The sequence below is a fragment of the Adiantum capillus-veneris genome, chromosome 22 (genome assembly GCF_014529385.1).
Source record: "Adiantum capillus-veneris isolate H3 chromosome 22, ASM1452938v2, whole genome shotgun sequence".
In the NCBI taxonomy this organism is placed as follows: domain Eukaryota; kingdom Viridiplantae; phylum Streptophyta; class Polypodiopsida; order Polypodiales; family Pteridaceae; genus Adiantum; species Adiantum capillus-veneris.
In genome coordinates, this window is record NC_140952.1 from 33,822,903 (window position 1) to 33,838,999 (window position 16,097).

Consider the following 16,097-nt stretch of genomic DNA (forward strand, 5'->3'; position numbering starts at 1 on the left):
GTAGTGGAAGGGGGGTAATCTTTCCATACTGAACCCGTGTCTCTGAAACCACGAGGACAGTTGCGCATACCAGCATGATGTATCCCCTTTCATTGCTAATTGTCGAGAGGATTCGAGGGCCAGTCTAGTATATTGGCAATTATTTGTATCCCACAAACCATGTATAAAGGACACTGATCTGGTAAGAGCTTCAATTTCTATCGGAGGGGCAGCTAGTTCCGCTCGGGTAATCGCGTGTGGTACGGAGGCCTTGGCTCTAATCAATCGGGAAATCATAGATACCAAAGGTCTCTCCATTGACTTCCAATTGTCCTGATCCATAGATGGTCCCCAAATCTGGACCCCATAAAGCATAGCCGAAGCCACCACAGTATCAAAGAGCCAAAGTTTTGTTCGTGGTTCCTGAAACTGCACTTGTGAACACATGCTCTCCAACCCTCCCAAGGCCGCAGAGGCTGTGGACGATCTAGCATCCGCTGATTTCTTAAGAGTAAACTTCGGTCCTGCAAATACCACACCAAGGTATGTGTATGCATCTGTGTACTCTACTGTATCCTGGCCATATGCAAATGTAGGTGCCAATCTCCTAACCCACTGCGGTGTGGTGTTAAACACCATAACTTTGGTTTTACCCAAGTTTACCGACAGTCCACTGCCCTCCGCGAATTTATGTAATGCATCTAGCTGCCTCTGCATTCCATCTGGTGATTCTGCTATCAATACATTATCATCTGCATAAAACAACAAAGCGATCCATGACCTTGCAAGTTGAGCACCTCTGTCACCTCTCTATCAATGTAATCTGATACCTAATCTATGTACATACCAAATAAAGTAGGGGATAGTGGGCATCCCTGCTTTACTCCAACGGTGGAATGAACAATGTCGGAATCCCCTTCTGGAGTACGTACATAACCAGTTACTGACCCGTATAAGGCCATGATCCCACAAATAATCTCTTTGGGGACCCCTAACTCTTGCATCCTGCGCATCAATCTGGCCCTTGGTACTGTATCAAAAGCTTTCCGAAAATCCACAAAGCAACAATACATCCTTCTCTCGCTTGCTCTTCCTTCCTCAATAATGGCTCTGAGCGTAAGAATATGATCTAAAGTGGAATAACCCTTCCTGAGTCTAGCTTGTCCTGTTGCCCTTATGCCCTCATTCGCTACCCATCTACTCAATTTTTATTCAAGAATGGATGCGTACAGTCGGGTCAATGTGTGACCTACCATAATGGTACGGTAGTTCCCGGGTATCATAGGATCCCCTGACTTGAAAATAGGTACGATAGTAGATAATTTCCAAGATTCAGGTAATCCTTCACACATGACCCGATTAAACAGACGAGCAAGGACTTGTGAAAGTAGATCCCTGGCATGGATCAGATGTTCTGCTACTAAACCATCATGATCATATGCTCTTCTTGTCTTCATCTTATCAATGGCTTTTTTCACCAATTCCGTAGTAAAGAAAGTACTAGTAGCAGGGCATGGCTCTAGCGGATTTGGTAATGGAGGCTGTCCAAATACCATATATAATACATATTGATTCCAAATCTCAGTAGAAGTAATTGTCGGAGGCGGTGAGTGCTCGTGAAATAAACTCCAGGCCTCATGTGAGTCCTGACTCAAGAAGAGCTGATATAAATCCTTCTCCAGTTTGGCTAAAAATGCCCTTTTGTTGCGACGTACTATACGCCGAAGAGCAATCCGAGACTGCTTATATGTGATGATCCCAAGTGTAAGCTCTTTTTGGACCCGGGTTCTCGTCTCTCTGCATTCCTCGTCATACCAACTGTTTTGAGGCATGTTCCCAGATCCTCGCTTCTGATCAGGTTGAGTATGTGGGTATGCCTCTTGTGCTGCTCCATGTAGTATCTCTATTAACTGAGAAGTAATCTCCTCTACAATATATATTGGCTCGGCTGCCCACATCCTATTATAGATCTTTTCCACATAGACTGAATCAGTCTCTGGCGTGAAAGTATATCTTGTGTGTGTCTTCTTCCTTTGTACTTGAGAGGCATTGTATTGGAAGGAGATTGATAAGGTCAAGAGAGCATGATCCACTGCAATCCCAACCGGTCTGGGTCCCACCTTAAAGTCCTCGATACTAGAAATAAAGCTTGGTGAAGTCATGACATAATCCACTGTACTGGTCCCATGCCTGTGCGGGAAGCATGTGAATCCCCCAGATAAAGGAAAATTCTCTAGACCATTAAGTATGGCCAAACCATGTATAGTTGCCATCTCTATGAGATGTCTCCTATATTCAGTGTGTTCTTTATCCTGTGAGTTTCTAGTAAGCCCCCTCTGTTATAAATCCACTTCTCTGAGCATTTCCTCAGAAGTATCATAGAATACTGCTTGAGAGTTGGCCGTTCTGGCATTAAAGTCTCCTAAGAGAACGATGTCTCCATCTCTAGAGAACTCCCATATGTCATTATTCAATATGGAGAAAGGGGACTGTCCTTTAGGTGAGGAGTAGACTGATGTACTTGGAGGGAATTAGCATATAGCGGTGTATAGAAATCTACCTGTCTCGGCTCTCATTCTCACCCACATATACCTTGCTTGCTCATCTTTCCTGATAATCTATAGTAGTGGTTTCAGATCCTCTTTAAATAAGACTGCTGCTCCTCCTGAACCTCGGCTACCCCATAGAGATCTCTTGTCTGGTCGACCAGGTGTTTCCCATAAATAACCCTTCACATGTGGCATAAGCTGTCCCGGTATCTGGTGTCTCTGAGTAGAAAACTATGTCTCTGTCCCTAAAGCTGTCTTCAAAGGCACCTACATCTAGCCTATATGATCCATTACAATTCCACGCCGCTATCCGGAGCGTCGCCCCATAGGTCTTGCACCGTCATGATGAGCGCTTTTCCAGAACCACTACTTTCCCTCCTCTATAAAAGGTGATTTTCCCCTTTTCTCTTGCTGCCCTGATCTCTTTTCTAGAGAGAGAGAGAGAGAGAGAGAGAGAGAGAGAGAGAGAGAGAGAGAGAGAGAGAGAGAGAGAGAGAAATGAAATGAAATGAAATGTTATATTAACGTCTTCAAAAGGCCAAAATGACCTATGAGACCAATCAGTTACAAAATAGTGAATCTAATACCATGTCTGGGTACAAAAGAACTAGAAGTGGAACAAAATACTACTACTACTACTACAATCTAAAACTACGTGGGTGTAGCAGCTGATACAATAGGTACCCGGTAAACTGGATGTAACAGTGTGTGAAACAAAGATGGAAGAAATGGTGAGGATCCATCCTCATCTGCACTCTCGATGTCGAGAGAGTATGGCTCGAATCTTCTGTTGTAGTCTCCGTCGATGCTGTGGAGCTCCTCTCCTCAGTCGCGGTCGTCTGTATCTCTGTAGCTCCAATGCTCGGTCGATGAGAGTGCCAGTAGTGGTCGAATGAGTGTGGGACGAGCTCTGCAGTGGTGGCTGCTCCTCTGGCTGTCCCATATCTAGTGAAAAGAAATCTGTAACGTGTCTCTGGGACTGCCTCTCTCTAGCTCTCCCCAGTAAAGTGTCTCTATACCTGTGTAACTCAAGTAGATATAGTCCAAGACATCTCTGATCCTCATAACTCATGACCCTAGATAGAGGACCAAAACCCTCTCTGAATAAGCAGTGGAAACGCCCCCGTATCTCATAGAACACTGTGCAATGACATATGTAGTGCAACTCTGTCTCTGGCTCTCTCTGGCATAATCGGCATATCCTGCTGTCTGCTGGTATCCCTCTGAATCTACCAGTCTCAATCTCGAGCTGATGTGAGGATGTGCGTATCTGACCAATGGCACAACGCAAACCATGAGACATATGTGTGTCCATGTAGCTGGGTCGAATCACAAACCCATCTCCTGTGAGGTGGAGAAGATGCTCTCTATAGAAAGCCATCTTCGTGCTCAACTCCTGAGGCGGCTCTATCCATGTCCTCCTGGTGTCGAGCTGGATCAGAGAGAGAGAGAGAGAGAGAGAGAGAGAGAGAGAGAGAGAGAGAGAGAGAGAGAGAGAGAGAGAGAGATATGAAATGTTATGTTAACGTCTTCGAAAAGCCAAAATGACCTATGAGACCAATCTGTCACAAAATGGTGAGAGGGCATGATTGCTTGAGCATTACGCAATGTCAAGGAGGTTGCTTTGGAGATGGAATGTGGAGTTGGAAGCTGGGGCGGACACAGAGCTTGGATTACGTGAGAGCCTAGACTGGGAGGGAGCTTGAGTAGTAAAGCACATGTGATTTGGGATGCATTTGCGTGCAACACTTTTAGAGGCTGCGTGCACGCATACATACACGATATAGTTTGACACGTTTCAAAAGCAGCTTGGTTTTGTACAAAACATAAGATTTCAAGGGTAGCATATTTTTTGCACAAACTAAGAAAAACAAGACGTCTGCTGATTTGTCTATTCCCTTACTGTGCTAAGCAGGTATATTAGTTTTAAAGGATGTTCTCAGGGGATGATATCAGCACAGAGTTTCTGCCAAGGGAACAGAAACAGGAGCATTCATCTGAGCGCGATATTGAGGATAAATGTAAGAAGGCTTGCAGTCCCTCCGATGAAATAGATGAAATCTTCTGTCAGCTGTCTCGTATTGCCTGAGCAGTTCTGGATAAGGCTGCCAAGTATGTACTCTTGTTGGGTATGCTCCAAGGAATTCCCCTTTTTTTTTACATTAGCTTCCTTCTGACTTTATGAAGACTATACAAGAATACAGGCAGGTTCTTTGCTGTTTTGCATTAACACTGTTTGGTCCATTCAACATTCCAAGTGTGTCACATTTTACAGAGGGCAGCTTGCACATGTTTTTTTCGTGTTTGGATCTCAATGAGTGCTCATGTCATGATTGATTGTTGTTAGGTGTGTTTCCCCTGCCTAGTATATGCTGTTGGTATAGTGAGATAAAGTGAAGCACTTTGAATTTTATCATGTACGATGAGTTTGGTTTTTTAACAGATTTTTTGGTTAATGAGCTAAATGCTTTAATTTAATGAAATCTATGCCTAGGGTATTTTATTGCAGTTTGCAAAAGCTACAATGTGATTTTAAGGAGACACAACAAGGCCCTGCAAAGCACTCTGTTGAGGCTGCTCAAAGTTTTTTGGAATATTGCTGCTTTCAAGCTCTAGCACAGCTGACTCAGGATAGTAATTTTCTACATGATTCTGATTTTCGACATTTTACTTTTGACTTTATGGTCGCTTGGGAAACACCATTAGCAAACGACGAAGATAACAAGGTTTCACCTTTCCTTCACATTTATTCTGCCCTTTCTTTAATATTATGTCTCTTACAAACTCTCTTCTTATTTTCTCCTTTAATCTGACATGTAAATCTGTTTTTGTCTTATGACGGTTGAGGTGCAGTTCTTCAAACTTAATATTATGTGTCTGGCATGCCTATGTTCTGCTCATCTACATTTCCTTTGTGTGATTTTAAAGAGTTTACATTTGTTTGACTTCTCTATAGATTTTTATGAGGGGCGTTATTGTTTGTTGCAGGTGGAGTGCAAAAAGACTCCAGCAAATGATGAAGCCGAAGAGGATGTATCGTTGTTTTTTTCAGATCTGATGCCATTTCTGGTGCGTCTACTGCTTTTTGATATAAAATAATCTGCAATCTTATCCCAGGTGCTAAATACTGTATCCTGTAAATTGGGCAATGCATTTAGGACATCAACGCTTAAAATCATTATGTGGTTTAATCATGTGGAAAGGAGAAGGGTGCCCCCGGGGTTTTTCCAGTTTTGCTTTCTGGTGGCTGCTGAAGTATCTGCATGCTTTTGACATCAAGGTTGAGGTGGAAAACACTGTTGGTGTCGAAGCTTTCGCGCGAATAGCTCCGTGCATCCCCATTATTGCAGATGCCATATGTGTCTATCCTCAGTTTGAGACGTTAACGGCATCAACTTCAGGGCGCTTACCTTTTCCAGTTTATGACAAGTACATTGAAGCTCTTGAGACGTATGTAAGAGTATCTCTTTCTAACTCGCTCTCGCTTTTACTAATATTCACCCTAGTCTGGGGTAGACATTAGTAGATATGTTTGAAACTGATGACTAGATTGGCTAGGTGTGTAATCTTCTATCATAAGGCTTTGGAACACAAAAACTTTGTGATTTTTTTTTCATTTGGAATCTTTGAACTAGCTAGCTCTTGATGGGTATGCTTTTTTCTTAGAACTAAAATTGACGACATCTTTCAAATAGAATTAAAACAACAACAGTCCCTGATTGACAATCAACAGGTCGTTGTGCAACATGAAGAAGAAGAATGAGCGTTCATTCCTCAAAGAACTTCCTATGTCAGAAGAAGAGCATGTGATGGAGATTGACGGAACATCACAAATGGTTATACAGCATATTGGCTCGAAGTCTTTGACTGGTATTTATCTCTTTGTTAGCTTACTTAGCGAAATTATGGTGTGAGCCTCTCTAGTATCCTTAAGACATTAGCACACTCTCCAATTGAAAGGTTATTAATCATTTGTTAGGATTTCTTAACATTCTTACCTCTGCATGTTGGCACTATGACTACATGAAATGACTGATTAAAACATAAGGAATAGCAATGATAGCTAGGAGCCACTTTGGAAGTGTGTACTCCTATCAAGGATAACTATTGTTTCGCACCTCATCAAGATAGGGGACGTGTGAACCAGGTACTACTGAAATGCTTTTCCTGTATCAAAGCTAATATCACTAAAGGGCCCTAGCCCTTCTCTGCCCTTAAAGTGGCACCCTTTGTAGCAAGGCTACAATGTCACTTCACATGAGAGACAGTTGGACAGTAGGTTACACTTGGTCTGGTTCACACTGGACAGACCCTCTGGTCTCGGGAGTGACACGTGGCAGGGTACCTACCGACGGTGGTCTAGTGGACCTCGTGGCCGGCTCACCACATGGCTGACATTTATGAGATGTTGGTGGCCCTTTATGGTGTTACATATGAATAGTAGCGGTTGGTCATCGGGATTATCTTCTTCACCTCTGATCTTGTACGTAGTCGCCTAGAGTGGGTCTTTACACAGAGCACGTCTTCACCATCCCGGCACATCTGAACCTCGACACCCCCATTGTACCTGTGAGTCCTGGGCTGGAGCTAAGTGCGCTGCCACGCCAGGGTCTGCATCAGTCTTTGAGGCAGTCGAGTCATATGTTCTGGTCTGCTTTTGTGTCTTTGCGAGCTTTGTTGACGTCTATTGTTCCTTTCTATTCAGTCTGTTTGAGTGAGATTGTTACGCACATTGCATTGAGGACTACCCACTGTAGAGAGCACGACACATTATCCGCGCTACAGGTGCTCTCATTTTGGCGATCACGGTGGGACCTCACATGAAGTCTCACTCTCTGTGGAGATACAAATCGTGAAGATAGTTCGTTGTTACCGAGCTTCGCCCCTTTGCTTGCATTTGGGTTGCTAGTCTGTTGGTCTGGTCCTCTCTCGCCCTGGTCCAACCAGTCCTCGTCGTCGTCTCTGGTCCTCGTCTCTCGTCCTCGTCTAGTCTCTGGTCCTCCTCTGTGGTCCTGGTCTAGTCCCTAGTCTCTGGTCCTCGTCTCTGGTCTTGGTCTAGTCCCTAGTCCTGGTCCAGTCCTTCTCGCCTTGGTACAGTTCTCCTCGTCTTGGTCCAGCTAGGTGGTCTAGTCATTGGTGGTCTTGGACCAGGTGGTCTGGTCATTATCCTCACTTGTCCTAGTCTAGACCTTTGTTGTTCAGCCCACAGTGAAGGGCCCTTTTTTGCCAAAGTTGGTTGGATTGGTGGTCACTGCATGACACATACAAGGCGGTCAGTCGAGCGTCAAAGCGCACTACTGAGCCCTCTGAAGTACTATCACAGAAGACGACCTTTGACACCTTGTAGAAGTCCATCAACCTCATCACCTATACCTACACATACGACATCACCCATTCCTTCATCCAGTTCCGCATCTTCTCGATCACCTTCTCCAGTAAAGCTCTCTCCTATTCTGCTACAACAGCAGGCTATTGTGCAACAGGCTACACAAGGGGCCATGGAGCCGTTAGCTAGTGTTTTGGCCAAGGTAAATATCAAGTTCCCTACCTTCAAAGGACTCTCTTCAGAAGATGCTGACGACGAGGCAAGAAGGTTTGTCTCTCTTTGTAGGGGTCGTGGTCTGAACAGAGAAGATGCTTATTTGGTACTATTTCCATCCACCTTGGATGGCTTAGCAGATAAGTGGTACAGCCAGTTTGCAGAGAACCATTTTGCAACTTGGGCAGCCTTAAGACAGCAGTTCTGTGCAACTTTCAGGCCAGGTGACTACCAGGAGAAGGTGTTGGATGAGTTGGCCAACATGGTGCTCAAGCCAGAGGAGACTTTTGCAGAGCTTATGACTAATACTAAGTCGTTGGTGGCCAAGCTCCCCCAACAACCCGGTGATTTCATGGTTAAAAAGTGGGTGGAGAAGGCGCTTCCCAAAACTTCTCAGCAAAAACTCTGAGAGAGTCTCCGACCCGACGCCACTCTCGAGGAGTTCATTGCAGCTGCTACTAGGATAGAGGGGGCTAGGAAGCTGTTCAGCAACTCCTTTTCCATAGAGACTCCCTCTGTGTTTTCGGAAAGTAGTCCTGCTGATCCATTGACTTCGTTGCGTAGAGAATTTGAAGCCCTAAAGCTACAGAGAGCTCTTCAATAGGAGAAATCAATATCCCTCACGACGCTTTGGATCAAATGAAGAGAGAGCTAGAAGAGCTTAGGTCTCAGCAGGAGACTAAGGCTATGGTATGGTGCAGCTCATGTCACTCTCCAGGACACCCTCCACAGGACTGTCCCCTTCGGTTTTACTGCCACTTCTGCGAAAAGTCGGGGCATGAAGACAAGGATTGCTACTACCTCAAGGGGTTGCGACAAATACAGCAAAGTCTTGGTCCTAGTTTTCAACAAGGGTAAGCACGTGCATCCAACATGGTCTCTCCATGTGGCCATCCACACCACATGCCACCTTTATTGTCAGCCCCTCCAATGCAAGGTATGCAGAGCACTTTTCCCTCTCAGAGCTTTTATCACACCCATGCTCCCTCCTCACCTTACAGCTTCTATGTCTCCACCTCCAACTCCATGGAGCAAGGACCACCTCGCACTTCGACTCGCCCTTTAAATCGGCCCATTTTGTGCTACAGATGCGGGGAATATGGGCATTACCAAAGCAATTCCCCCTGCCAGAAGGGTCCCCTCCTTGCCGTTGTCAGGAGTTTTTGGAGCAAGGGATTGTGCATATGTACATACCCATGCATGGTGCATCAAATAAAGAATTGCCCATTTTTCAGAGCCAGGTGGTTACATGGGGCCCACATGTGTACAGGTAGGACAGGGTGTATATAGTGCATCGATTTTCACTATTACCAGTACCATTGTGTTTTTTCTATAATAAAGAGGAGTTGTTAGCGCGTAAAACTTCTCGAGGAAGCTATCCGCGGGCCGAAGACATAAGGTAAGCAGGTGCGTCAGATGGCATCTAGTGGCATCAGGAGGCTGAACGGGGTCAATATTTGCACGTGGAGAAGTACGGACACAGCGTGGGTGTTTCCTTGTGATAATTATGCAGAAAGGTCATCATTAGGAACAATTTTTGGGGCCACTTCACGTGGTGGCGAGATGCATTATTGAAAAAAAGCTGAGTGCCAGGTGTGCGGATGATGCAAAAAGGTGACAACTATGCACTGCGAGGTCAGTTTTCGGCTTGTTCGGGGTCCGTTTGAGGTCATCTAAAAGGCCAAGGGTGCCCAAGTAATAAAGCTAAGTGTGGGAACTGAAAAAAGAGAGAGAAGACCAGAAAAAATGTGGAGAAGAGAGGAGGAACAGCCGCAGGTGTGTTTTTGCTCATTTTGGAGCCTGTTTTGGCCGTAAACTGCTCATCCGAGGTCGGATTTGAGCACTTTGACATTGTAGACTGGGGTTTTGGGCTGTTCCGGACGCGATGGCGCTGTCCATTTTGCCAAATTCCTCACTCTTTTTCTGCTGTTTTTTGTGTAATCTTCTCCGGTGAGTGAAGCTTCTTCTCCAATTTGTGATTGTATCTGGTATCTTTTACCCATATTGTGTGGAGCTGTTTGCCCCATTGGTGTTGGCCCAAGCTCATTTGTATCTAAACATCAGAATTTCTTCTCTTTTGAGCTGAGTTTTTTTTTTTGTGTGTGTGTGTGTGTGTGTGTGTGTGTCTCTGTGTGGAGTGGGCAAGTGGATAGTCTCTCTCCTCTCACTCCAGAGGTGTGTTCCCTGTCTCGGCCAGGTGTGTTGTGTAAGCCGAGTGGTGCCCCATAGTGTGTGTGTGTATCTTCCCAAGAGTGTGTGTCGGGTCGTTATAGAGGCGCTGTGTGTGTTTTCATCCCGCTCACATTCTTTTGGTGCCCCCACGGAGGATCTTCTTCGAGTACCTTCTGCTTCGAGCTTCGAGCTTCGAGATTCGGGGTTACAGGTTACAGGTTACAGGTTACGGTTACAGGTACAGGTACAGGTACAGGTACAAGTACAGGTGATTCACACAGGTACAGGTAGCTGGAGTACAGTGATATACTAGCAGTGATGTCACTTGCAGTTGTTGTGGGAATGCATCACTTGGCGCCTATTTGAGCGCATTGTCTGTTGGATTGTACGTTACTTGTGGAAACTGCCATTGTACGCCTTTGTGGAGCCATATATGGTTTTATTTGGCAGTCCCAGCCATTTCTGAGACTTGGTCTGGAAGATAGTCATTTCTGAGACTTGACTATACGCGATTTGCATTAGCTTTCGTGTGAGGGTCAATAGCGTGAGGTTTTTATTGAGCTGGGGGATTCTCAAATGTGGAGATCCTTTCGGTGATACAGGTAGCTGGAGCACCCTTTTCGTGACCTCGCCATAGGCTATGTACTAGTGAGTCCTACTTGATGCTCGGGTTCTATTGTTGACAGTTTATGCATACATAGACAGTCTATATTTTGGGTTCCTACTGCTCTACTTCTGGGGAAACTCTGTCGAAATTTTCCCAAGTTATGATGGCTGGTTTTTTGGTATTTTGAGCCATTTATGCTGTTATGCTGCTGAAATTTTGGCAAAATCAGAGGTTGAGTCAGGTGTGCCTTCTTGGGAGCTTCATGGTTGGCTTTAATGGATGATCAAAATGGCCCTCAGTTCACTCCATTTCATTTAACTCAAAGAATTCAGATTAATGTTCATGTGTCCAGGAAGATCTTTTTCCAGCAGCGCATAGTCTTTATATTTGGGCCAAGAAGATTGAGAGAGATCCTGGAATGTCCTTTGCCTGTTGTAATTCCGATGATCAACTATGAAAACTCATTTGATGTGCATGTGTTTGTCCTTATCTAAAGCTGAGCTCCATTGAGGTTTCTGGGGATTGGGTAGTAAAAAGTTTTGGGTTCTTGCACGTGTGTTCGAAGGGGTTCTCAAAGCATCATAATTTGGGTAGCCATGGCTTTCTCTTATCCCGAGTTTCATGGAAGAAGTGATGAAGATGTGGAAGAATTTTTGGAAAAGATGGAGGTTGCCTGCATTAGCAACCAAATTCATGACCCTACGCAAATGTTACGCCTTCTCCAAATTTGTTTGAAGAGTGATGCACGAGCTTGGTCCAAAGCATTTGAAGAGGAGTTGCGTATGGCTGATCCACCTATAAGATTGAGTTGGGACAATCTAAGGCATGGATTGGAAGTGGAGTTTGTGAAGATAGAAGACCCTGACAAAGTGTGGCAAGAAGTACAGGCTTTGGTGCAAAAGGAAGGTGAGCCAGTAGATGCGTACATACGTAAGTTTTCATTGGCATGGGAGCGAATGTGCAAGGCTTTAGCACCACAGGTACCCCCGCCTGACATGATGAAGAAGGACAGGTTCTTGGCTGGTCTTTGGGAGAATATACGTTGGAGAGTAGAGCTAAAGAAGCCTAGGACATATGAAGATGCACTAGAGGTAGCAAGGAACAAAGAGTGGAAGCTGAGGAAAATGAGCCAGTTAGGGGTGGAGTCTTTGCCAATGAGGTCTGAATTTCAGCCTATAGAGTCTTTACAAGGGCGCATGTCAGGGGTTCATCATGAACCAGTGGTTCCTGTTACTACTCAGGTTATGCCAGCAGTGGTCACTACAGCAGTGCAAGATGATGGCCTAAGGCAAGACATGAGGCAAGTGGTTGATCTGATGAAGAATCTCAGCCTAAACATGCTAGGTCAAGTGGGAAGTAATCGAGGTCGAGGGCGGTTTGCAAATCAGCCAGGAGGTGAAGAAAGACCTAGGAATGGTGCTGGACAAAGTAATAGTAGGTTTTGGAGGCAGACGCCCACATGTTATAATTGTGGAGAGTTGGGTCACATCAGCCCGCAATGTGATAAGCCACCAAGGATGGGGGGAGACATGTATCCATTGCCAAGACAGGTGCTAACTAGATCAAATGATTATGGCATCGAAATTAAGGGAGACGAAGGAACCAGTGGACTGACCCAGGAGGAAAAGGGAAAGACAAAAGTGCTAAGTGTAGTCACCTTGGAGAAGGCATCAAAGCTAGAGGATACATTAGTGATGCCTATTGGGAAGAGGACCACAGAGGATAAGGAAGGAAGAAGTGCCCCAGGTCCTAGTAAGAAGAAAGGAAAGAGCCATGAAGGCGAGGATGTCAAGGCCAAGAGGAAAAGGAGAGCTCGTCGAAAGTTTCATGTTTCAGATTTTCCACTAGGGGATGGGCAATTAAGCTATGACTTGAAGGAGGATCTGACGAGCAGGAAGACAGATGTTACTTTTGGGCAGCTTATAGAGATGGTGCCTAAGCTAAAGCGACAGTGGAAGAGGATGGTTAACCCAATGGAGAAAGAGCCAGAGAGAGGTTCAGTAAAGGTGTTGGCAATGGATGAGCTACCAGACATTTGTCCAATAGTAGATGTGTGGCATAAAAGGAAAAATTTGGGACAAGGTTATGTGGATGGCGGAGCCCAAATATGTGTCATAACACACTCATGCGTTGAGAAGATGGGTCTCACAGTGGCTGGGGTGTCAGGTTTTCGGATCAGATTGGCAAACCATCAAAAAGTAAGATGCTTGGGTGTTGTAAAGAGCTTAGAAGTGGAGACATATGATGCAAAGGCAGTGGTTGATTTTCATGTGATGCCAACAGGGTTGGGAGCATATCCTATTATACTGGGCAGACCATGGTTACGTGCAGTGGGAGCTGTTCAAGATTGGCGACATGGTACGATTAGCCATTATGGAAAGACAGGTACCAAGAAGCTTTATAATATGGACACAAGGAAACGATTGGAGGAGCGTTATGAAGATGAGGATGAGTCTAGTGATGAAGACTATTCCACACTGACTGATGAGGATAGTGATAGTACTACCAGCAGTGATGAGGATGCTGATGTTGCATTTCTTTTGATGGACAAAGGAATCCAGGAGTCTGGTGTAGTCGCATTTGCAAATGAGGTTGAATATGAAAGTGAAGGGTCTTATGAAGTGATTGAAGGGCTGATGCAAACCAAGGTTGAGTTGTCAAAGAAGCTGAAATTGATGACACAAATGATCAGTGGAGACCTCTCAGCTATGGAGAGGGAGATATATTTACATATGCATGTTTATGCCAAAGTAATTGATGGTTTTCTTGATGCAAAGTTGATATATGGCATGTCTACAGGTTTTCCTTGGGAACCAGGTGGAACCTTGATTAAGCTTTTGATGCAAGGAATGCCAAGTGTTTTTGTGTGGGATCCAGGTGGAATGAGCATCTATTAGTGTTGTTGCTGCTGAGCATGAATGCTCTAGCAGGCTAGGGGATGGGCAAATTATGTCAGGAGTTTTTGGAGCAAGGGATTGTGCATATGTACATACCCATGCATGGTGCATCAAATAAAGAATTGCCCATTTTTCAGAGCCAGGTGGTTACATGGGGCCCACATGTGTACAGGTAGGACAGGGTGTATATAGTGCATCGATTTTCACTATTACCAGTACCACTGTGTTTTTTCTATAATAAAGAGGAGTTGTTAGCGCGTAAAACTTCTCGAGGAAGCTATCCGCGGGCCGAAGACATGAGGTAAGCAGGTGCGTCAGATGGCATCTAGTGGCATCAGGAGGCTGAACGGGGTCAATATTTGCACGTGGAGAAGTACGGACACAGCGTGGGTGTTTCCTTGTGATAATTATGCAGAAAGGTCATCATTAGGAACAATTTTTGGGGCCACTTCACGTGGTGGCGAGATGCATTATTGAAAAAAAGCTGAGTGCCAGGTGTGCGGATGATGCAAAAAGGTGACAACTATGCACTGCGAGGTCAGTTTTCGGCTTGTTCGGGGTCCGTTTGAGGTCATCTAAAAGGCCAAGGGTGCCCAAGTAATAAAGCTAAGTGTGGGAACTGAAAAAAGAGAGAGAAGACCAGAAAAAATGTGGAGAAGAGAGGAGGAACAGCCGCAGGTGTGTTTTTGCTCATTTTGGAGCCTGTTTTGGCCGTAAACTGCTCATCCGAGGTCGGATTTGAGCACTTTGACATTGTAGACTGGGGTTTTGGGCTGTTCCGGACGCGATGGCGCTGTCCATTTTGCCAAATTCCTCACTCTTTTTCTGCTGTTTTTTGTGTAATCTTCTCCGGTGAGTGAAGCTTCTTCTCCAATTTGTGATTGTATCTGGTATCTTTTACCCATATTGTGTGGAGCTGTTTGCCCCATTGGTGTTGGCCCAAGCTCATTTGTATCTAAACATCAGAATTTCTTCTCTTTTGAGCTGAGTTTGTTTTTGTGTGTGTGTGTGTGTGTGTGTCTCTGTGTGGAGTGGGCAAGTGGATAGTCTCTCTCCTCTCACTCCAGAGGTGTGTTCCCTGTCTCGGCCAGGTGTGTTGTGTAAGCCGAGTGGTGCCCCATAGTGTGTGTGTGTATCTTCCCAAGAGTGTGTGTCGGGTCGTTATAGAGGCGCTGTGTGTGTTTTCATCCCGCTCACACCGTCATTGCCCTGAAACAAAGGATCACTACAGTAAGGATTGCCCTAAACTTCGTGCATCCACGGCTTCGAACTCAAGTCAAAGCCAGAATGAGTTTGCCTTTCCCAAGCTCAACTTGATAGCAGCGAGCACTGTTTCTCAGCCGCCTCCTTTTACCCACGTGGTTACCCCTCAAAATAAGCCGCCGCAGTTGGCAGAGGAGCCATTGGGCGTCCTCACCCGGGCCCAGAGAGCCGCTCTCGGTCTTAGCATTCCATCAAGTTCAACTCCCCCACACATTCTCACACCAGTGGATACCTTGTCTGCAACTGTTAACAAGCCATCCCCTAGTGCCATGAAAGAATCCAAATCTTTGCTCTCAGATATTGATGAAGCTTTCTTGGAAGCAGTTTTAGATCTACAGAAGATCAAGGTACCATAGGAACAACTGTAGCGCGGATAATGTGTCGTGCTCTCTACAGTGTGGGTGTCCCCCAGTGCAATGTGCGTGACAATCTCACTCAACAAACAGAAACTCTCTCAACAGAATGAAATACAAGAAACAATGGATAATAACATAATAACAGAGACACAACAGTAGACCAGAACATGTGGACTCGACTAACTCAAAGGACCTTGTACAGACTCTAGAGTGGCAGCACACTCAGCTCCAGCCCAGGACTCACAGGTACAAGATGGGGTGTCGAGGCTCAGATGTGCATGGATGGTGTAGCAGTGCTCTGTGTAAGACTCTCTAGACGACTACGTGCAAGATAAGATAGAACTGCCCCCAAAACACGACTACTCATATCTACAACCATAAGAGCCACCAACGGCCCATAAATGTCCAGCCAGCTAAGTCTATCTCCAAACTGAGTGGTGGTGATGACCTGGCCACGACGTCCACTAGACCACCGTAGGTACCCTGCCACGTGTCACTTCCAGCCAAAGGGTCCGTCCAGTGTGAACCAGACCAACTGTAGCTAACTGTCCAACTGCCTGTTCTGTGAAGTGACACTGTAGCAGGCTACAGGTTGCCCGCCACAAGACTGGTCACCATCTCGGTGAGCCAAAACTGAATGAAACTACAAAAGTAACTATATGTACCATGAAAGATGAGGTAAGAGTACAGTCCTGTCACCCAAGGGAAAGGGTCGTCCCCACTGCTGCTCCAGAA

General features: G+C 45.4%; 1 protein-coding gene across 8 annotated transcripts in view; it reads left to right on the top strand.

The window, feature by feature from the left end:
* LOC147429139 (uncharacterized) overlaps positions 1-16,097 on the top strand; it is a 271,770-nt gene that overhangs the window by 81,376 nt on the left and 174,297 nt on the right. For 5 of the 8 annotated variants that reach the window (XR_015185826.1, XM_086495403.1, XM_086495404.1 and 2 more), the window contains exons 1-4: positions 4,450-4,657; positions 5,517-5,597; positions 5,809-5,978; positions 6,262-6,398. Coding sequence is in view for 7 of the 8 variants with exons in the window: in XM_086495403.1 (XP_086351529.1) it covers positions 4,583-4,657; positions 5,517-5,597; positions 5,809-5,978; positions 6,262-6,398 (463 nt within the window). In the remaining variant the exon portion in view is untranslated. Of the gene's footprint in view, positions 1-4,443; positions 4,658-5,022; positions 5,255-5,516; positions 5,598-5,808; positions 5,979-6,261; positions 6,399-16,097 lie in introns of those variants that run through there. The other 3 variants (XM_086495407.1, XM_086495405.1, XM_086495402.1) reach the window with 3 other exon arrangements.